Source organism: Micropterus dolomieu, linkage group LG05 (assembly GCF_021292245.1).
Source record: "Micropterus dolomieu isolate WLL.071019.BEF.003 ecotype Adirondacks linkage group LG05, ASM2129224v1, whole genome shotgun sequence".
NCBI classification, from domain to species: Eukaryota; Metazoa; Chordata; class Actinopteri; order Centrarchiformes; family Centrarchidae; genus Micropterus; species Micropterus dolomieu.
The window spans coordinates 28,793,742-28,814,742 of NC_060154.1; the positions used below are offsets into that span (position 1 = coordinate 28,793,742).

General features: G+C 39.0%; 3 protein-coding genes across 3 annotated transcripts; all 3 read left to right on the forward strand.

Annotated features, from left to right (window-relative positions):
• Nucleotides 1-64: 64 nt before the first annotated feature.
• zgc:109982 (uncharacterized protein LOC553564 homolog) lies at nt 65-2,489 on the forward strand. The gene is made up of 6 exons (XM_046050059.1): nt 65-400; nt 866-1,027; nt 1,194-1,373; nt 1,454-1,547; nt 1,945-2,128; nt 2,250-2,489. The coding sequence occupies exons 1-6, from the start codon at nt 304-306 to the stop codon at nt 2,484-2,486; spliced, it is 954 nt and encodes a 317-aa protein (XP_045906015.1). The 5' UTR covers nt 65-303; the 3' UTR covers nt 2,487-2,489.
• Nucleotides 2,490-6,245: 3,756 nt separating this feature from the next.
• dr1 (down-regulator of transcription 1) lies at nt 6,246-9,595 on the forward strand. Its single transcript, XM_046050487.1, has 3 exons — nt 6,246-7,143; nt 7,252-7,415; nt 8,407-9,595. Exons 1-3 carry the CDS (start codon nt 6,924-6,926, stop codon nt 8,551-8,553), a joined length of 531 nt encoding a protein of 176 aa, XP_045906443.1. The 5' UTR covers nt 6,246-6,923; the 3' UTR covers nt 8,554-9,595.
• Nucleotides 9,596-9,709: 114 nt separating this feature from the next.
• On the forward strand, nt 9,710-14,155 carry LOC123971582 (protein wntless homolog). The gene is made up of 13 exons (XM_046050486.1): nt 9,710-9,939; nt 10,097-10,360; nt 10,460-10,584; nt 10,675-10,830; nt 10,919-11,055; nt 11,985-12,153; nt 12,238-12,335; nt 12,420-12,487; nt 12,598-12,737; nt 12,864-12,947; nt 13,077-13,242; nt 13,398-13,483; nt 14,019-14,155. Exons 1-13 carry the CDS (start codon nt 9,834-9,836, stop codon nt 14,106-14,108), a joined length of 1,689 nt encoding a protein of 562 aa, XP_045906442.1. The 5' UTR covers nt 9,710-9,833; the 3' UTR covers nt 14,109-14,155.
• Nucleotides 14,156-21,001: the final 6,846 nt, after the last annotated feature.

The following is a 21,001-nucleotide window of genomic DNA, read 5'->3' on the forward strand; positions in this document are numbered from 1 at the left end:
TTATTCAAACAAAAACATGTTTTTTTTCTGCCAAGTCTTGGACCATATTTTTCACATTTCGTGATTCACCGCAACAACGGACTTGCTATCAATATCCTAAATACTCACTAGGCATCAGCACCATGTGTGGGCCGTGCTTGATGGTAATCTTCTGCTCATGTGCACAAGGCTTCTGCTGAGTTGCAGACCTGCGGATTAAGGAGTTGGCTTTAAAAGGGCCTCCGCGTAGCCTGTTCCCTCCCCTTTATTGTTCTCCTTCATTCTCTGCTGCTGGAGCTGCAAGACAAACACTAACCAGACACAATGAACCAGAAGGTGGTACTCATCACAGGCTGCTCTTCTGGGATTGGCCTCGCCTTGGCTGCCCGCATCGCAAAAGATGAGAAGAAAAGGTTCATGGGTAAATTTGCTGCATTTTAGAAAGCTTTGTCTACATAACCTCACTGTTTTCATTGGAACTACTTTCTATGGAAGAAATAGTCCCAATTTCTGCAGATTATCCTGAACAACTGCGACACAGTATCTGGACTCAAGTTTGAGTTCAGCAGCTGTCATTTATAAATGCTTTCATCATCATTTCATCATAAGCAAAATTCTATTACACCAGTTGTATTGGTGTGGCCGCAGACTTTTAGAGACTAAATCTAAGACAATAAAATCAAACTATCTACAATGCCAAATACCACTACAGGCATGGTAGAAAATATGTTGTGTAATGTGAATAGGTGCACTGGCTCTTTATAAATATCAAATGTTCAAATTTAGAGAAGGTGTCTGAAGTCTCTGTAGACTTAAATTTTACCAGCACCTCTGCATCCAAGTAGTAAACAAAATCACCGCTTTAAATTCATTTTGTTTGTTGTAGTCTATGCCACCATGAGAAACCTAAGTAAGGGTGAGGCGCTGGTGGAGGCAGCAGGTCGGACTCTGGGCAGGACTTTGGAGATCAAACAGTTGGACGTATGTGACGAGGACTCCATTAAAGCCTGTGTGGACAGCCTGCCTGAGCGCAGGGTGGACATTCTCAGTAAGCCCGTACCATTTTGTTCAGTGCAGTCAGAAAAATATTTCTGCAAATTCCTCTGCAGCTATTCATGAGTGTTGGTTCTGCTACTACACATACTTTTCCAATACATAACAATTGTACTGCACATGCCTTAATTAAGTTTGTTGCCATGCTTTAATTCTCACAGTAAGTAATGCAGGGCTGGGTCTGATTGGACCTATTGAGTGTCAGTCAATCGATGAGATGAGGACTGTCATGGACACCAACTTCTTTGGGTTTGTGCGGTTGCTGAAAGAAATCCTACCTGCCATGAAGAGGAGGAAAAAAGGCCATATTGTGGTCATTAGCAGCGTCATGGGCATTCAGGGTGAGCACAGTTACATCTGTTCATCATGAGATTATTTGTTTACGGTGACCGTCTTAACAGGGCCTCACTGTGTTTTTCAGGAATTTTATTCAATGACGTCTATGCAGCATCCAAGTTTGCAGTGGAAGGCTTTTGTGAAAGCTTAGCAATACAAGCCATGAGGTTTAATCTCAAGTAAGATACAGATTCATTTATGCCTGGCTAACATGAAAATGCCTGCAAACCAGCACTTGTCAATGTCTACAACATCTGCACACTCATATTGCACAAACAGACCCACAATTGTCTTACCATTGAGAGGAAAGGATGTTAGGGTAACAACAACCACAGCACACTCTGGCCTGGGGCAAGTCTTAACACAACATCGTTCAGTCAAGTATTAAACCAAGTATTAAAGGGAATAGCTCTGTAGGGTTGTTTCAAATAGCAGCAGAGGAACAGGGGCACGCACTTGATTCCATCTCAGTAAAATATAAGCAACATTAGCTCTGTAGCACTCATTTATTTTTTACTTAGCTCTTCAGTTTCCTATTTGGAGGGATTTGATTATGTTTGTTTCTGTTCTTCTCAGTATCAGCCTGATAGAACCAGGTCCAGTGATAACAGAGTTTGAGCGTAAAGTCTATGATGAGGGCTTAAAGACTGATCTCAGCAAAGCTGACAAGGTGACTGCTGACATGTTCTCAAACATCTACTTGAAGAACTACAAACAAATCTTTGAAACCCTCGGGCAGACTGCTGAGGATATAGCAGAGGTATACTATTGTTCGTCCGCAAACATTCATCACATCATGATGTGTTGCTTTCTCATAAAACACTGCAACGGAGACACACGATTGTACCTGTTGTTTATGTTTGTTTGTTTTTTCATCCTAGCATACTTTCAAGGTCATCACCATGGACGATCCCCCTTTCCGTCATCAGACAAACACGGTTTACACCCCTGTGACCACACTTAAATATGCAGACCCCAACGGTGACCTCCCAATTGACACATTCTACAAAGTGGTATTTGAACACGACAAGGTCTTCAGCGCCAGTCTAAACTTCCTCAAACTTCTGCGCTGGAGAAGTCGAAAGAGCTTTACCTTGGAAAAGGACAAGAGCAACTAATAAAGTCCATGTCTCATCATCATCGTCATTATTATTATTATAGCCTAATGTTTATGGGGAGATCCATTCATCCATGTACAGGCTTCCTGTGATTTTTGTTTATTTTATTACAATTTAAATTTTATCTGTAAGACATCTCTGTGATTAAGTGCTGAAACAACGATTATTGTGAACAAATAAAATTATGAAAGCCGTGAATAATTACAATCTCATTTTACATGTGTCTGCGAGCTCCTGCTGCAGATTTTAAACCACCCATTAAACCGACTACCACAACTCTCTTAACTTGTTAAGCCCCCCAAGCCCTACATTACACAATATGTAAGTAGTAAGCTAAACTGTGAAGGGCAGCGACAAGGTCATCGAGGCGTCAGATGAAGCATTCAGGTAGTTCAGATAGTTATAGATACCTTATTGAGGGGCCATGTGTATTTTTAAGACATTCTTTACTGCAAACTTTAAAGATACCGATACCTTGTGAACCACTTGTGTTAGTGATGTTGTGCTTGGGATACTGGATTATGTCAGGCTTTTTACACATGCCCAAATCTGGGATTCAGCTGTTTGCTCTGACCTCAAAATATCTTGTTTAGTTAAGATGTAGACAGAGAACACAAGAGAATAGAAATCTTTAATTCTGTAAGTGAACGGTTGATGGTGGTAAACAATGGTTGAGAAACTGCCGACCAGAAGAATTATTCGTCATCAAACTGTGGAGGAACAGTATATGAGATAGTACAACATCAAAGAAAAAGGGAAAATCAAACAAAAAGGGTTACTTTAAAGATTTCATTTCAGAGTCACTAAGTTTAAGAAATCCAGTGAAGTTGGTGAGAGTCTGTGTTTTCACACATAGAAATTCCCATGTAAGATCAATAAGTTTTCAATATCTTTGAAATCACATTTATCATGTTTGAAATATGCATGAACTTTAAACAGTCGATTTTAACATTGTTTTTAGTTTCACCCGTAATATAGTCTTAACGAGTTCAAAAATTAAGTGAATGTACACAGTGGAAAACTATATGCTGTAATGATTCTGGTTCATCATTGCAAAAAACAGATTTGTTTTCAATATCTAAACTTCTTTGGGTTTGTACGGTTGCTGAAAGAAATCCTACCTGCCATGAAAAGGAGGAAAAAAGGCCATATTGTGGTCATTAGCAGCGTCATGGGCATTCAGGGTGAGCACAGTTACATCTGTTCATCATGAGATTATTTGTTTACGGTGACCGTCTTAACAGGGCCTCACTGTGTTTTTCAGGAATTTTATTCAATGACGTCTATGCAGCATCCAAGTTTGCAGTGGAAGGCTTTTGTGAAAGCTTAGCAATACAAGCCATGAGGTTTAATCTCAAGTAAGATACAGATTCATTTATGCCTGGCTAACATGAAAATGCCTGCAAACCAGCACTTGTCAATGTCTACAACATCTGCACACTCATATTGTACAAACAGACCCACAATTGTCTTACCATTGAGAGGAAAGGATGTTAGGGTAACAACAACCACAGCACACTCTGGCCTGGGGCAAGTCTTAACACAACATCGTTCAGTCAAGTATTAAACCAAGTATTAAAGGGAATAGCTCTGTAGGGTTGTTTCAAATAGCAGCAGAGGAGCAGGGGCACGCACTCATCATCATCGTCATTATTATTATTATAGCCTAATGTTTATGGGGAGATCCATTCATCCATGTACAGGCTTCCTGTGATTTTTGTTTATTTTATTACAATTTAAATTTTATCTGTAAGACATCTCTGTGATTAAGTGCTGAAACAACGATTATTGTGAACAAATAAAATTATGAAAGCCGTGAATAATTACAATCTCATTTTACATGTGTCTGTGAGCTCCTCCCATTAAACCGACTACCACAACTCTCTTAACTTGTTAAGCCCCCCAAGCCCTACATTACACAATATGTAAGTAGTAAGCTAAACTGTGAAGGGCAGCGACAAGGTCATCGAGGCATCAGATGAAGCATTCAGGTAGTTCAGATAGTTATAGATACCTTATTGATTAAAAATTTGGAGTAATGTAAATTTGTTGGCTATATATTCTATAAAATTTTAATGTGCACTTCTTTAATCTTATTGTTGATAGAAAATTTGTATGGGAGGAACCATGCCTTCCTCCAATTGACACCTGAGAGAATGTTGTCCCAAATGAATTTAGCTTTAGGAGTAATTTTCCTTCTTTTACAGAGTGTATTACATATGTGCTTATTGTTGCATTTAGCATTCATACTATCAATTTATTAATATCAATCAATTCATATTTATCATCAAAGGGGGTTTTAACCTCAGTGCTTGCTCATATTGAAAATGACATTTCATTAAATGTGATAGACCATTGGGAATAGCTTTCATTGCAAGATTAAATTCTCTGTTTGTTATAAAGACCTGACATAAAGGAATCTTTCATAGGTAAACAATACACCATTTACATCAAAGAGATCACTCACATAAATAATGCCTTTATCAACCCAATTGTGGCTTAAAGATCAATTTTTTCCCCCAACAGTGATATCTCCATTATTCCATATGACAGATTTGTGTGGGGAAAGGTTACATGTGTAACATAATTTCCAGGCAAGAAGGAACTGTTGGTAAAATTTGGATAATTTGACAGGCAATTTAGTAATATTAAAATTAGAAGTGAGTAGAAACTAAAGCCCCCCTAGTTTTTTAAAGATCGAATTTGGGGTTTTAAGACATTCGTTAATCCATTTCACTTTAAATGTATGAAGTTTAATAATTCAAAACCACCTTACCTTCTGGACTGAGACAGTATGTCTTTTTTCAGGTGATGGTGTCTGTTTTTCCAAACAGAATTAGTAAGAAAGTTATTGATTTCCCTGGATGTTGAGTCTTGGACAAACATCGAAAGAGGCCGACACCTCTTGCTGACACTGTATCCAACTCTTCGTTTGACGTTGCATCCAGACAAATTTAATCTAATGTTGCACATAATATTATCTTAAATGAACTGCTGGTAGCTGTACGATTGGTTTAGTTCATTTTAACTTCCTCAAACTTCTGCGCTGGAGAAGTCCAAAGAGCTTTACCTTGGAAAAGGACAAGAGCAACTAGTAGAGTCCATGTCTCATCATCATCATCATCAATATTATTATTAGAGCCTACTATTTATGGGGAGATCCATTCATCCATGTACAGGCTTCCTGTGATTTATTTTATTACAATTTTAATTTTATCTGTAAGACATCTATGTGAAACAACGATTGTTGTGAACAAATAAAATTATGAAAGCCGTGAATAATTACAATCTCATTTTACATGTGTCTGTGAGCTCCTGCTGCAGATTTTAAACCACCCATTAAACCGACTACCACAACTCTCTTAACTTGTTAAGCCCCCCAAGCCCTACATTACACAATATGTAAGTAGTAAGCTAAACTGTGAAGGGCAGCGACAAGGTCATCGAGGCGTCAGATGAAGCATTCAGGTAGTTCAGATAGTTATAGATACCTTATTGAGGGGCCATGTGTATTTTTAAGACATTCTTTTAAGCAAACATTAAAGATACCGATACCTTGTGAACCACTTGTGTTAGTGATGTTGTGCTTGGGATACTGGATTATGTCAGGCTTTTTACACATGCTGGGATCTGGGATTCAGCTGTTTGCTCTGACCTCAAAATATCTTGTTTAGTTAAGATGTAGGCAGAGAACACGACACAATTGAATAGAAATCTTTAATTCTGTAAGTGAACAGTAGATGGCGGTAAGCAGCGGCTGAGAGACTGCCGACACCGTATCCGGCTCTTTGTTTGACGTTGTATCCGGAGAAATTTAAGCTAATGTTGCACATAATATAACTGTAAATGAACTGCTGGTAGCTTTACGAATGGTTGACATGTTTAGTCCATTTGGTCGATGTTACGGAGAGTAACCTTAAGTGTTGTCTCTACCCGGACAACTATATAGTTACATATGGCAGGGGCAGTTCATTGTTAGCCTACCGTTAGCTTTAGCCATGCTCTCAGACTCCGCTTTCGCCTGTCTTCTGGGGTTGTGGCTTGCTTGCGACAGGGACCACAGCTACTAGCTAGCTTAATAGCTAGTAGCTGAGCATATTTTCAGTATTAACGTTTTTGTTCCAATTTGTGCTTTGGTGTTTGGTTTTCTGTCACATTCCGTGTACCAACGGCGGTCTGCAGAAACTGCACCTCGTTTGTTTTAACACGTAACATTCGCTATTAGCTTAGCTAGCAAGCTAACAGCGGGCTAACTTTAAGGAGACGTCAACGTTTTTGATGACATTTAAATTGGTGTTTACGTTGTCTTGACCCGGGCAGTAGAGCTGTACGTTAACTCCCTGAAGAAAGCCTATCATCGTCTGCTAACGTTTTTCACCACTCGAGTCAAGAACCGGAGCTTTCGTTTCTTTGGTTTGTGGTCATTTGCCTGCCACGATGGCTTCTTCCTCTGGAAACGACGACGACCTCACCATCCCCAGAGCAGCGATCAACAAGATGATTAAAGAAACTCTGCCGAACGTGCGAGTGGCAAACGACGCCAGGGAGCTTGTGGTCAACTGCTGCACAGAGTTTATACACCTCATATCATCAGAAGCCAATGAAATATGCAACAAGTCCGACAAGAAGACCATATCTCCTGAGCATGTCATCAATGGTGAGTCCTGGTCCAGGTTAGCTAACGTTAGTGTCTTGAGTAATACGCCATGCATTTTAAACCACAGAGAGTAATTATTTCGCTTTCACCTCTCGTTTTCACACACAGCTCTTGAGAGCCTTGGTTTCGCATCATACATCACGGAGGTGAGAGACGTCCTGCAGGAGTGTAAAACGGTGGCAATGAAGAGGAGGAAAGCCAGCTCTCGACTGGAGAACCTGGGTATCCCGGAGGAAGAGCTCCTCAGACAGCAACAGGAATTGTTTGCCAAGGTATGATCTAAAAATACAAGTTACTAACAAATCTACAATTATCAGTTCTTCATGTACCGATGTGAATGAAGATACCCATTTTACTGTGCATCCAGTGTAGACTCACTGTATGGTTTAATGCAATATGATTTCAGTTTCCCCAATAACATTGTGATTTCAACAAAGGCAATCTTGGTATGTGTAACTGAAATTAGAAGAAGAAAACCTCAAGTTCATTGTATTAGCCCCCTCCCCACCACCACCAGAATTAGATAAAACAACGTGCGATACACTTCATGGAGCAGCAAGTTACTAAGATGACTCTATTGAAATGAGTATTATTGTTATTATAGCACACTAACCTTTTAGCACACCCTCCTATGTGACAAATAAGTTCTTGAACTTTGAATCCTGCTGTGATTCTAAATGTAAAACAACTATAAACGGGCAAAAAAAAAAGCATCTGCTCTTTAGTAAGGACCCGTCCCCGTTTCAGGGTCACAATTGAACATGTGCAGTGGCTCTGCCGCTAGGTATGACAGGGTTGTGTGAGGTGCACCTCTTCAGAAATGTCTCTACATACCAGGCCGACATGGAAATAACAAACTGGATTAGTCTTGCTTGTTTTGTATTTCCTGCGGCAAGAAATGCCACGCACTTTTGCATGTTGTGATCTAGCGAAGACATTTCCAATGCAAAACATCTCCTTGCTCTGCGGTTGCTCTCTAAGTTAATGGGAGAATATAAACATGTCAATTTTGTGCATATCATAAATGCACGATGTCTAATAATGAATGACACACCCATCTCGTAAACTTGCAACACTGCAATGCTAACTGATAAATCGATATCCTTGCAACATCTAATATATAATTCAGCCTCAGTAATGTATCGCAAAAACATATTGTGCTCATTTGTGTTATGCCTAATACATATAATATATTTATGAGTTGAAACTATTAGAATTGGTATCTGACCAATATCACCATCGTGATCCTCTCGGTTACTGCAGGCACGGCAGCAGCAGGCAGAGCTCGCTCAGCAGGAGTGGTTACAGATGCAGCAGGCCGCCCAACAGGCACAGATGGAAGCAGCATCTGCCAGCGCCGCCCAGCAGGCTGGTTCCTCTCAGGATGAAGACGAAGAGGATGACATGTGATCCCAGGACGCGGTTCCACTTGTCAGAATCCCCTCCTGGGTCAGTGTTGGCACACAGATCTCCCAGTACTGTCATTGGCAGAGACATGAGACGCGTTTGACCGCTGATACACATCAGTGTAAAATGGATACTGCACATTGGTATGGACAGTGAAGAGAAAAATGAAGGGGGATTTCAAGATGGCCACGCGTTCAGATACCAGTACCTGAAAATGATTTGGATTGAGAGGCTGTTAATGAAGTTTTTATTAATCTCTTCTTCCCCCTTTGTTTTCCAGTTGCTTCTGTTTAATTATGTCTTGACATTATGTTGTGAGTAATTTTGTAGATTTTTTTGGATGTGTTGTGGACTCACTGATAGGCAAACATTGCCTGGGAAATGTCAGTGAAATTTGGTGATTGTCAGGTACTGCACCAGTTGGCTTACTTATCTTGTTTGTTGTACTAGATCACTTTTGTTGGTTTAGGAGAACTGCTCTAGAATATTTTCAGAGCAGTTGATTCCTCCTTTCTTGTGGTTTAACGGTCATTTTTACAGAGGTTCCCCCCTCGGTATATTTGTTCAACAGAGAATCATTTGAGGGGTTGTGAATATAGGATTTTTTTTTTTAAGTAGTGAATTTGACATTTTGTTTCATTTTAGCTCATTCAGATACTTTATGTTGCATTTTCTTTCAATGTTGAACCACCCACAGTATTGATAATTAGCCACACCTTTCAGAAACTGAATATTTTTGTCTCATAGAACCAAAGATAGTGGACATACTAACAGCCCACAGTAAGTGTTTTTTAAAGGTGTAGGTGCTACTGTGATTCTCGTCGCTGACTCCCAGTCAGTGCAAACAATGTTAAGGATTATTAACCTTTGACTTTGTAAGATGCTTTGATATCCAGGCTGAATTTGTTATTTCCCTTTTCCTCGGGTGCAGTATCAAACATTTGCGTTGTGACTGGTCAATCCTCAGTGTAGCCTAGTTGTGACACATTCACTCGCCTATGCTACAAGTTGTATTCTTTAAGCAATAAAGGAATCATGTTTTATACACTTTTGTTTTAGATAATTTTTTTTAAACCTACAAAATTAAATTTCTGTTTTATTGTTCTGAATGTGAAGACATGATGGTTACACCCCCACCCCCCTCTGCTCTAACTCTGTTTGACGATGCTTTCTGACTCCTGGGAGAGTCAGATGTGTGCGGGCAGGTAGCAGTGGAGCACTTAGACTATTGGGACCACAGGCTTGTAGTCTTGAGTGCCACATTTCCAAATGATCTTTTAAGAATGGCTGGAGCAATCATAGAGAACATGAGCACTAAGAAATTGGTTATCTTGGGATTCATTTTTTTTGTCTTTCAAGTTCTTTGCATCATGGTTGGAGCATTAATCGGTGAGTAATCTGTTTTTATTTAATTGTTGTAATGAGTGTTTCTAGAAAGTGTAACCTACATGTGGTTTGTGTGTTTTTAAAAGCACACCAAAAATCTTTTTTTCTGTACTTCAAAACTCAAACCATGTCTCTGACAGATTGTTCCCTTTTGCCATAGCTCCTAGTCCCACCAGTGCCATTCGCTACTTGGCCACCAAATGCATTAATTACCACAGGGCTGGCGGCTGGTTCATGCCGTGGGGATCAAATCGATGCCAGCAGATCCACAGTTTTGATGAGCCTCTGGCAAAAAAACTGGATGCCAACAACATTGTTTTTGCGGTGCACATACCTCTTCCCAACACGGAGATGAGCCCCTGGTTTCAGTATATGCTGGCAGTTTTACAGTTCGACATTGCATTCAAAATGAACAATCAAATTGGTAAGAGGCAGCTTTGTCGGAAATTGAAATATAGACTGAAGCTACTGTAGTTCTCATGGTGAATATGTAATAAACCAAATCATGCCCCTCTGTGTGTAGAAGATGACGTTACCATCACTATTGATGCTGGCCTGGCATACAGGGACGATTTGATATCTGAGTGGACCGCAAAGTGTCACTCAGTAGAGCAAAGGCCACTTAGGTGCATATTTGCATTCCCTAAGGTAAATCTGCATAACTACTTTAAATACATGCAAAAAAAATGATCACATTTGTCTCTGCTGAGTAACCTCTAACTGTCCGTGCTTCTGCAGATGTATGAAAATGAAGGCCGCTTTTATCACTGTGAACCCATACCATTCATGGAACTGGGAAGTGTGGCCCACAAATATTTTTTGATTAACCTGCGCTTGCCAGTGAATAACACGGTGAACGTTGGCATTGGAGAAATAAAGGACATCCAAATAGTAGTAATAATTTAACTTGCATTACACAGTATGTTTTTACTGAATTAAATTACAAAGCCTGTTCAGACATTTAATTTCCCTCTTCTCTAAGGGCATCCACCAGAATGGAGGCTTCACTAAAGTGTGGATCAGCATGAAGACGGTCTTCAGTCCCTGGATATTTGGGGCAACAGTTTGGTACTGGCGCAGGATCAGCCTCATGGCAAGACCTCCAGTCCTGTTGGAAAAGTATGAGCCAAAAAGGAAGAATCTCTGAATGTATTTATCAACTGCTTTTCCTTAGGAGCACTAGTAATGCACAGTCACTGCTAAAGTTCCATATGGAAGCCTAAAGTGTTTAATATTAAATAAGTTACACATTATGATAAATATATAATACAAATTTGACAACATTTTTATCCATATTAGCATTGTTCAACTGACACTTTTACTTCATATCACACTAATTCCTAATGTCAATTGGATTTTGTAAAGAATGTTTGCTGTTAGTTTGCTAGCTGGCAGTTAGTCTGCTGGTCAACTGGGGGCATGCGATTGGCTGAAAGATGAGTGGACAGAGAAAGTGACAACTAAAAACTAACATTGCTAGAAGTGACATTATGAAAAGTAAAATTATGAAATGGAATCCAAATGTCACCGGGAAATTAAATTCATTTTGAAATACATTTTCCTTAATAAAATAAATATGAATCCATTGAAACCTGACAAAATAAGTCAGAATAATAAGTTCTTTTAGTCATTTCTAAAATTATTTCACTATTTATTTTATCTTTTTAATATTAAACACTTCGGGCCTCTATACTATCCCTTCATCTGTGCATCTGTAAGGCCTTTTTTTATTGCAGTCTGAAGATATAATAAAAAAAAAAAAAGGTAGAGTGAGGTTATACAACACGGCTCTATTGCTCACGTTGAAGGTGAAACTCTGAGTGCAGTCCAGGCTCTTTAGTGATTAAGAGTGAGCTTAAAGCCACAGGTAAACCTTCTGTCGTGTACGGAGCTTCAGGCTGGCATGTGGAGAGCAGGGGAAATGAAAAATGCTTGATCTTAAGTGCATGATTGGCCTGGTAGAACCAGGTCAATACTCTGCTCGGAGCAGAAAGGTACTTGTATTTTAAATGTGCGTGTAAGTTATGCTATGTACCTGTGTTGTACAGGGTGATTTTTGTTCTGGGTACCTCTATGACATTCCTGAACATGCCGGTCGAGTGGCTCTCCCTGGGTTTTGAGTGGACATGGATGCTGCTGTTTGAAGATATTCAACAGGGCGTCTTCTACTCCACGCTCTTCTGTTTCTGGATCATATTCTGTGGTGAACACCTCATGGTTAGCGCCTTGTACTTGTTTCTTACCGTTCATTTCTCCACACTTGCATGAAAGTTATGCAGTTTATTTCAACAATTCCTTTAGGAACAAAGTCAGAGGAATCGGCTGTCAGCGTACTGGTGGCAGGTTGGGCTGATAGTGTTCGGCTCATCTGTTCTCCTCATATTTGACCTGAGTGAAAGGTAATGGACACGGTTTCTTTTGATGGGGTCTATTGTGTTATGGTTATATCTTTCTTTAAATATGTATCTTCATGTCTTGTATAGGGGGGTTCATTTGACCAACCCTTTCTACAGTGTGTGGGCATCAGAAATTGGGTCAAAAGTGGCAGTATCCTTCAGATTTTTATACTACATTATGGAAAAGATTTTGCCCTCTAAGAACATTAAATGTAGCTCTCTCTGAAGTCATCCAGGGCTTTTCCTTGACTGTGATGACCGATTACCTTCATTATTGTGGCAGGGATTTCTGTTTGTCTGTATTTCCTCTCCCTGTGTGGCATGGTGCATTGTGTCTTTAGGAACATTGGTGGGAAAATACAGCAACTTCCTGCAATGCCAGAAGCTAGGAGACTGCGGTATAAGGTTTGATTTTTGTATTTTAGTATCTGAATCATAAATAAAAACTAAAACACTGGCAGAAAAAACTACTTTTATACAATGGATGAAACAATATTCTGGCTGTGTTCCCACTCTTGCTGGTTTTGACAGGGTATAATCCTCAGGTTCCAGTTTTTGATGCTGGTGACTCTAGCCTGCGCAGCCATGACTGTCATCTTCTTCATCTTAAATCAAGTAAGTTTCACCCTTCTAATGATCAACACAGAAGTCTTAACTACTGGTTTTATGACAGTTACATTGTTAATTACAGTTGTGACACATTTTGGCTCTTAAAAATGATTCTAACTTCTTATTTTTCACTAGGTCAGTGATGGTCACTGGCACTGGGGAGACTACACTCTCCAAGTCCACAGTGCTTTTCTCACAGGAATCTATGGCATGTGGAACCTTTATGTTTTTACCATTATCTTCCTCTATGCCCCCTCCCACAAGCACTACAGACTGAAGTCAGGAGACAGTCAACAAACAGGTCTGTAACACTGTAACATTTCGAGTTCATAGTTAGAATCCAGTACTGAAATGAAAAAAATAAAAACAAATGAAAAGAATCATTTGATTGGTAAACATATCAGACATGTTCCATAGCAGCAGCTGCTTGTCTAAGATTATATTCACTATTGACAGATATCCTGGAGATGCCAGAAAACCAAGAGAGCCGGGTGACATGTGGAGAGCAGGGACCGACAGAGACCTACAGGATCACTGGGAAGGTGGCTGAGGAGTAACTGCACAACAGAATAACACAACAGTTTTAACCACATTCTAGCAAATGTGGCTGCAAATGTAGACTGTCTAGAACAATGTAGTGAAATTTTTGTTACTTAAAATGTACATGATAGGGAAAGTGAAAGTTATAGGAAGATTCTGTATGACAACATTTGAGGCTAGATTAGTGGGGCAACTTCCACAAAGCCCCAGAACACCAAGGGCCCAATTGGTAATTGAACTGTAGTAACTTTGCTAATCATAGTTTTGTTTGGTAAGTAATATCACTGCTAAATGTTGAAGGTTAAGGTATGGGAAAAGGAATTGTCAAATACTATTGATGATGGGACATGGAAAAAGATCTGGAATCATGCTAAAAAGACATCAATTTGCACCCGAATGAAGGCAATACAGTTTAAAATTTTTCATAGAACCCATAAATCTCCTAATCGCAGTCGCTCCTTTAACCCTTCCCTTTCACCTGTGTTTCAAATGTAAAGTGGAGGTGGGAACATTGACTCATTGCTTATGGTCATACAGAGATACTGGTGGGAGGTGCTGAGGGAAGAATTGGAAAAGGACCAAATTGGAAATGGACCCAGTGTCACTGTTATTGGGCCTTCCAAATAGGCATATAACTACAGCAGCTAACAAGAGACTGTATAGTATAAGTTGACATTCTCTGCCAAAATCCTATTAATGTCTGTGTGATTGTCTGTGTTAAAAGTCCAATAAAAAAAGGGTATATAAAAAAACATTTTTATTCATCCCCACTTAATTGTCAAAGTCATTGTGAACACTACAGCATGGTTAAATGTTTCATGGTAATAATAGTATTGGGATATTACCATATATTAATATGTGTAATTTGTTTTCTAATAGTCTAATTTTTATTTTTATCTTTCTAAAAAAAGTGTAATTAATTGATGTTGACTTACTTAATTTATACAGTTGTAATTTGTGGAGGTGTGTAATGTAACACACTGTACCTGGAGAATTGTAAAAACTATTTTTTCTTTTGGTTTATTTACACTAGTTTTTATGGGCAGAATAAGAAAAAGCACTCCAAAAATATGTTCTATCCTTATTAATTGAGCTCACACATGGTGCATTCAAACTAGTGTTTTTTAATTATTGTGGCAGTTCACATTATTTTAAAATAAACAACATAAGCTGTAAGTCATGTCTTTGTTAGTACTTTAGAAGGCTCATTAAATTGTTTGTTCTAAATGACATTAAATTATGCAACTGCCAGGGATTATCTTGGTTACCAAAGTGTCATTCAGCCTTTTATTTATAATATCTGTCCTTATCTGCAGCCTACAACAGTTTGAAAAGATGAGACCACCTCTTAGCTGCTATAATATCAGACAGCAAGCAAGTCTTTGTTTTAGCTTTCTGGCCATGCAAGCTCCCACTTGAATTCTAGTTGTGTGTGCTACTAATAACATTAACGATGACTCTGATTTATTCACGTGTCCCAGTAAGCCATGACTGTGTGACAGTGAGCAAGACTGTCCCTCTAAACACCTCACATAGTTTCATTTAACAGTTTAAGGCTCACTGAGGTACATTTCTACAAAAAAGTAAAGATTCCATTCTAATATAAAAACTAAAATATGTATTTTTGCTTCTTTCCTCTCCCATTAAACATCTCACCACCCATCAGGTTTATCTGCAACTTGAAGATTGGCATCCCAGCGAATTAATATGTGGGTCAATAATGCAGAAAACAGCTGTCTTTTGTCTAGGACATCTCAAACCAAAAGTCCCAAAATAAAGGGATGGTTAATGATGATTCTGTTGCCATTCAACAACTACAGCTCCCATGAGGCTCTAAAGTGTACTGATGACTGAAAATCATGGGATATGTTGTTGTTGAATGCAAAAAAGATGGATGAAGAAATTCTCTGAGAGAAAGATACATATGATTTAAATGGACACCTACCTGCCAATCAGAAACCAGCTCTTTTCAAGTACATACACCCCTGCCCTAAGCCCTCTGATTACCACTGTAATAAACCACTTCCTCCAGTCTGGTAATGTTCCATCTGCCCTTAAAAATGCCATAATCAGACCACTTCTGAATAGACCAACCCTTGATCCAGATGCACTTACAAATTACAGGCCCATTTCCAATCTCCAGGACCACCAACCAGGGCTGTTTCTGCTCACAGCACAGAAACAGCCCTGGTTAGAGTCACAAAAGACCTACGAATGGCAGCTGATGCTGGCTCACCTTCCCTCCTCATACTCCTCGATCTGTCTGCTGCTTTTGACACTGTGGATCACGGCATACTTCTCAACCGGCACAGTCACCTGCGGAGTCCCCCAGGGGTCAGTTCTTGGCCCCATCCTCTTCATCATTTACATCCTCCCCCTCGGCCACGTCATCAGTCGCCATGGAGTCTCATTTCACTGTTTTGCCGATGACACACAACTGTACATGAAATCTGACTGCAGCTTCACCAACATCATCATCGTCTTAAACACTCACCGCCTGTCTGGAGGAGATAAAGGTGTGGATGAAACACAACTTCCTCCAGTTGAACAGCTCCAAAACTGAGGCAGTTATTGTTGGCACCTCACATCAAGTCCAGTCATCCTCCATAACCGTTATAACTATCTCTGGTCAAGACATTCCCCTCTCCACAACAGTCACCAACCTTGGTGTAAGATTTGATCCACAACTCACCTTTGAAGCCCATATCAAAAACCTCTGCAAGATCTCCTTCTATCATCTCAGAAATATTGCAAAACTCTGTTCTACACTCACCTTAGCTGATGCTGAAAAACTGGTCCACGCCTTTGTCTCCTCCAGACTGGATTACTGTAACGCACTTCTCATCGGGATCCCTGCAGAAACTGCAGGATGTTCAGAACAGTGCTACAAGGATCCTGATGAGAGTGCAAAAGTACGACCACATCACACCCATTCTCCATTCACTTCACTGGCTTCCCGTTTCTGCTATTGAATACAAGGTATCACTTCTCACCCACCAGTGCATCTATGGAAATGCCCTCCCCTGCCTGAAAGAACCACTCACCCCTCTCACTACAACACGATCCCTCTGCTCAAAAAACTCAAACCACCTCCTAGTCCCTAGAACTAAGCTCAGCACCATGGGTGATCGTGCGCTCCTCGGACTTGGAATGCCCTCACTGACCATCTGAGGGTACCACAGACTATTGAGACTTTTAAAAAAGCTAAAAAATTTAAAATTAAAAATAAATTTAGTTTTAGCAGAACTTAACCCAATAACTTGCACAATAATGTTGTTGCAATATTTATCTATATTTTACACTGATATTTTTGCCTTGCTTTTATAATCTTACCTGTAGCACTTTGAGGTTTGTCTTAAATGTAAAGTGCATTACAAATAAAATGTATATATATTATTATTATTAAAATGGCAGGTGATTTCTTTTCAAATAATGACATCAAATTCATTTTACATCATCTCAGGTTCAAACATCAGACAGAAGAGAGATTTCTAATACATAACATAATGGGAGAGAAAAGAACATACAGTGTCAAGTATTTTGTTTTATTTATATAGCCCAATATCCAATATCACAACTCAAATTTACAATCTGACCAGCATATGACACTTTCTAGTGCCACAGGTGTGGGAATTGTAGGTCAGACTGAATCAACAGTCTGAAGAATCACCTCTGACTAAAAACTAATAACACATTTATAAGAAATGATGATATTGGTAGATGAGACATGTTGTCCACAGAGCCATGACCCGGAAACATGTTAGATGGTTGTAGTGCTGACTTTGTGTAGCCACTCAAGGTAGACATAGTGTTTCTGTGTCAAGTCCTCAGTAGGTTCTGTAGTTAGATTCCTATTTACAAATGTAAAATTGATAAGTAAGTAAATAAAGCTAAGCCTGTGTGCGCTACAGGTCAGCTGTCATTCTATTTTATGTTCAGTTCAAATGATTGGAACAGTTAAAAAAAATCCTCTGATAAAGAACAACTGCTTGTGATCTCTATATAACCGTGTAACTGCTGTATCAAACCTTGAGCACATTGATACAAAAGTACTGTAAATTGAATAGTCATTAACCTGTTCTGCTTATTGATTGCTGGAACACCAGGATGTCGTACTTATCTCCAGTATGCATCGGACCAGTCTACCTTGCTTACTGTGTCCCACAATGCAAAGCACAAGAACGATCCCAACTGGTCCGGGTATTGTAAACAGTCATTGTGAAATAAAGAAAAGGGAAAGGACACACTGGTTGTCTTGTTAGAAATGTACTTGAGATTATGGAATTTTTAAAAGTAACAACACAATTTACAATAAATGGTTAGAGCCCTCTACCGTTAATTCGCTTTACCCAAAAAGACGACTAAGATTATAGACTTTGTTTTTGTTTTTACAAGCAAGACCCTTTTACAGACGGCATAAAATGGAAAGTGGATGCTATTTTAGTCCTCCAGCAGGACAAAGCACATGAGGAAGGAGTCTGACACAATCAAAAATAAATACATAAATAAATAAACATCCTATTAAATGCCATTGGAGAAATAAATAGGGTAGAAAATGAAAAAATTATTAAATGCATAGATTTTCAGTGGTCTATAAAGACATTATGTTTTATATTACCTTAGAATGAGCCATTTCCCCCCTCCCATGGAGGTTGACATACTGTGTTACCATGTTTCTGCAGTAGCCGACAATGGACAAACAGCGCTACAGAGTGCGTTTCATCATCACAGTGTTCTTGTTCTGCTTGTATATTTCCGGCAATTAAATGCATACGAAGAAGAAGAAGAGGAAATAACAATAATAAACAGTCTCTTAGTAGTCTCTCCAGCGCTGTGCTTTGGCTTGTGGTGTAAAATATGAAGTTGGATTCATTTCAAGTAGTTACTCTCTCTCCAGCACTGTTTTGGCTTTGTCGGTTACCTTTGTGAGACAATCAGCTGGTCACTTATTGGCAATAAAACAGTAGTTTCTGGCGTAGAAGCTCAGATCTGCCAGTTAAACCTCTGTCCTGGAAGAAAAAATATGTAGTTGGATTGTAACTTAATGTAGTTTTTCTACAGCACTCTATTGTGGCTTTGCAACGTGTACAGAAATGCGCCCTTACCTTCCTGAGACAAACCGCTGATGAATATTATTGGCAATAAAACTATAACAGCAGGGAAGTTCAGATCAGCAGTTAAACTTCACATTTTACTGCTCTGATGGAAAATTTTTTTTTCTTTTTACTACCAATGGTGATACGATAATAAGACCGTGTGCCAGCATCAAGTGATCAATAATGAATATTTTCCGAATTTGCATTACAATTTTTTTTTCTTGCATATTGCTTCCGCTTTTGTGCACACAAATGGTGTAATTCGTACTTTCACATGCGAGATGGCCATTAAAAACATTGCTGAAATTATGGCTGTGAGTACTACTTTGTGTTTCTAAAAATAAAAAAGACATTTTTGCATGAACAAAGTGAAGAGGAGCATTGATCCTCACCTGACTGTAAGTAAGTAAGTAAGTAAGTAAGTAAAATTTATTTAATATAGCACCTTTCACAGAGCTAGTCAGAAAGTGCTTTACATGCCTTTGTAAACTTCATGTATTATGTGGTTTATAATGGACTGTGGTGCAGAAACAGTGAGGCTTACATTTCCCTGTTATCTATCAGGGGTCATACTTAATGCACTATATGTGTTAGTTTCTTTATGTTCTTTATTAACTTTGGTATGTTAGTCCAGGTTAACCCTCCCAAGATGTAAAACAATGTATTACAGGAGTGAGACATTATGTAGTACTTCATTTCTTGATGTGGCTGTTTTTTAACAACAATAATATTCATAAAAACATATAGTTTTACTGAATAATTAAGGAAACCTAATTTCTTTATATATCTATCTAAAGAAACCTAATTTCTTGACTGGCAACTCTCTGCTGTCTCATAGACGACATCTTTGTCCTCTTCCAGGCACCATAACGACACTACTCGCTACTCTCACCACTAGATGTCACAAAAACTTACACACTTAATCTTTAAAAAATAACTAGTAAAAAATTCAAGTTGAATATTACACAAGACAATAAATAAATAAATAAATAAGGAAACTAATACAAAGGTGAATAAATAAAGAAGAAACTTAAAACAGATAGTACAATGAGAGTCTTACATTTATCTTTTATGTATTGTAGATGCATTTAATAGGATGTTTATTTATTTATTGAGCATTTCTTTATTTCTGTATTTATTTTCTATTGTGACAGACTCCATCTTCCATAAAAGCAATGGGTCCATCCTCTTAATCAGGCCCAAGAGCAGCAGGGGAAATAATATAATCTTGTGCAGGAATTTACACAGCAATATAATTTCAGTATGAGCGCTGCTCAATTAGAAGAGGCATTGTTCCATTTATGTCAAGACCTTTGTAAACAAAGCTGAGGCTAATCAGAGATTGACTAACACATTATGGTAAATATATAAATGAAATTTTATTAATTCTAATCAAAATGATTCCAGTTAATCTTGCCAAATAAACCGATCAATCAACCTTGCAATAATAGATACATTAGGACAACAAGACAGTATATAAGAGTTAATAACAAGTCAAAGATAAGCTTATTATTTATAGATTGTGTTGTTTCAGTTGTTGAAATAGTAAGGGCTGTGTGGTTGGGTGGGATGGGGTGGGATGCTTCGGCGGGAGGGTGAAAACTCTTGTTGCTCTCCCAATTTTGAATTGTGGCCAACAGCTGTGCTTTCAGCTCTTGTTAGTTTTCACATGCTTAAATTCCAGCAACTTGGTAAAAACATTTCATCTGGGTCATTTGGTTTACTAGGTGATCAGAATTTCCAAACAGTGCTGTCCTCCACACCATTTCTCCTCACCTCCATCTCCCTCTCTGCTTTCACCACTTTCCATATTTACTCTCCTCTCATCCTCATCTTCATCTTCCCTCTCATCTCCAGACGTTCCTTCTCCCTGCACTATATGTCCCAAGGCTAATTTTCAAATTGGAAATTGAAACTTATGTCAAGTAGGAGACTTTGCACATTATTATTTAGAATGTATTCTATCAATAACATTTTTTAAACCAGGTCTGTTTTGACATGATCCTTATGTGAGCACCCAGCAGGCCAATATACTTAGTGGTGAAACCGTACTACTTCAACTAGACCATACAAGACTTTGGGGCTTCAAATTAAGCAGCACAGTGACATCTAGTGGTTGCAGAGCCATTTGTTGGCACAAAATATGAACACACCTTAGTGAAGTAGTTTAAATGTAAATGCTCCGTATATATATAGCGCCTTTCTAGTCTTTTCGACCACTCAAAGCGCTTTTATACTACATCTGCATTCACCAGTCACACACATTCATACACTGAGCCTAAGTGCTCAAACGGAAACTAGCATTCACACTCACTCATACACTGGTGGAATAGCCGCCAGGGGCAATTCGGGGTTCAGTATCTTGCCCAAGGACACTTCGACACGCAACCAGGGGGAGCCAGGGATTGAACCGCCGACCTTCCG

What these genes read in the sequence shown, in the direction of transcription:
- zgc:109982 (XM_046050059.1), top strand. Translation starts at nt 304, where the DNA reads ATGAACCAGAAGGTGGTACTCATCACAGGCTGCTCTTCTGGGATTGGC. An exon ending in CAGCGTCATGGGCATTCAGG is followed by an intron (nt 1,374 to 1,453) that starts GTGAGCACAGTT and finishes TGTGTTTTTCAG; the next exon opens with GAATTTTATTCAATGACGTC. An exon ending in GCCATGAGGTTTAATCTCAA is followed by an intron (nt 1,548 to 1,944) that starts GTAAGATACAGA and finishes TGTTCTTCTCAG; the next exon opens with TATCAGCCTGATAGAACCAG.
- dr1 (XM_046050487.1), top strand. Translation starts at nt 6,924, where the DNA reads ATGGCTTCTTCCTCTGGAAACGACGACGACCTCACCATCCCCAGAGCA. An exon ending in TCCTGAGCATGTCATCAATG is followed by an intron (nt 7,144 to 7,251) that starts GTGAGTCCTGGT and finishes TTTCACACACAG; the next exon opens with CTCTTGAGAGCCTTGGTTTC. An exon ending in AACAGGAATTGTTTGCCAAG is followed by an intron (nt 7,416 to 8,406) that starts GTATGATCTAAA and finishes CGGTTACTGCAG; the next exon opens with GCACGGCAGCAGCAGGCAGA.
- LOC123971582 (XM_046050486.1), top strand. Translation starts at nt 9,834, where the DNA reads ATGGCTGGAGCAATCATAGAGAACATGAGCACTAAGAAATTGGTTATC. An exon ending in TAAAGGACATCCAAATAGTA is followed by an intron (nt 10,831 to 10,918) that starts GTAATAATTTAA and finishes CTCTTCTCTAAG; the next exon opens with GGCATCCACCAGAATGGAGG. An exon ending in CCTACAGGATCACTGGGAAG is followed by an intron (nt 13,484 to 14,018) that starts GTGGCTGAGGAG and finishes ATGGTCATACAG; the next exon opens with AGATACTGGTGGGAGGTGCT.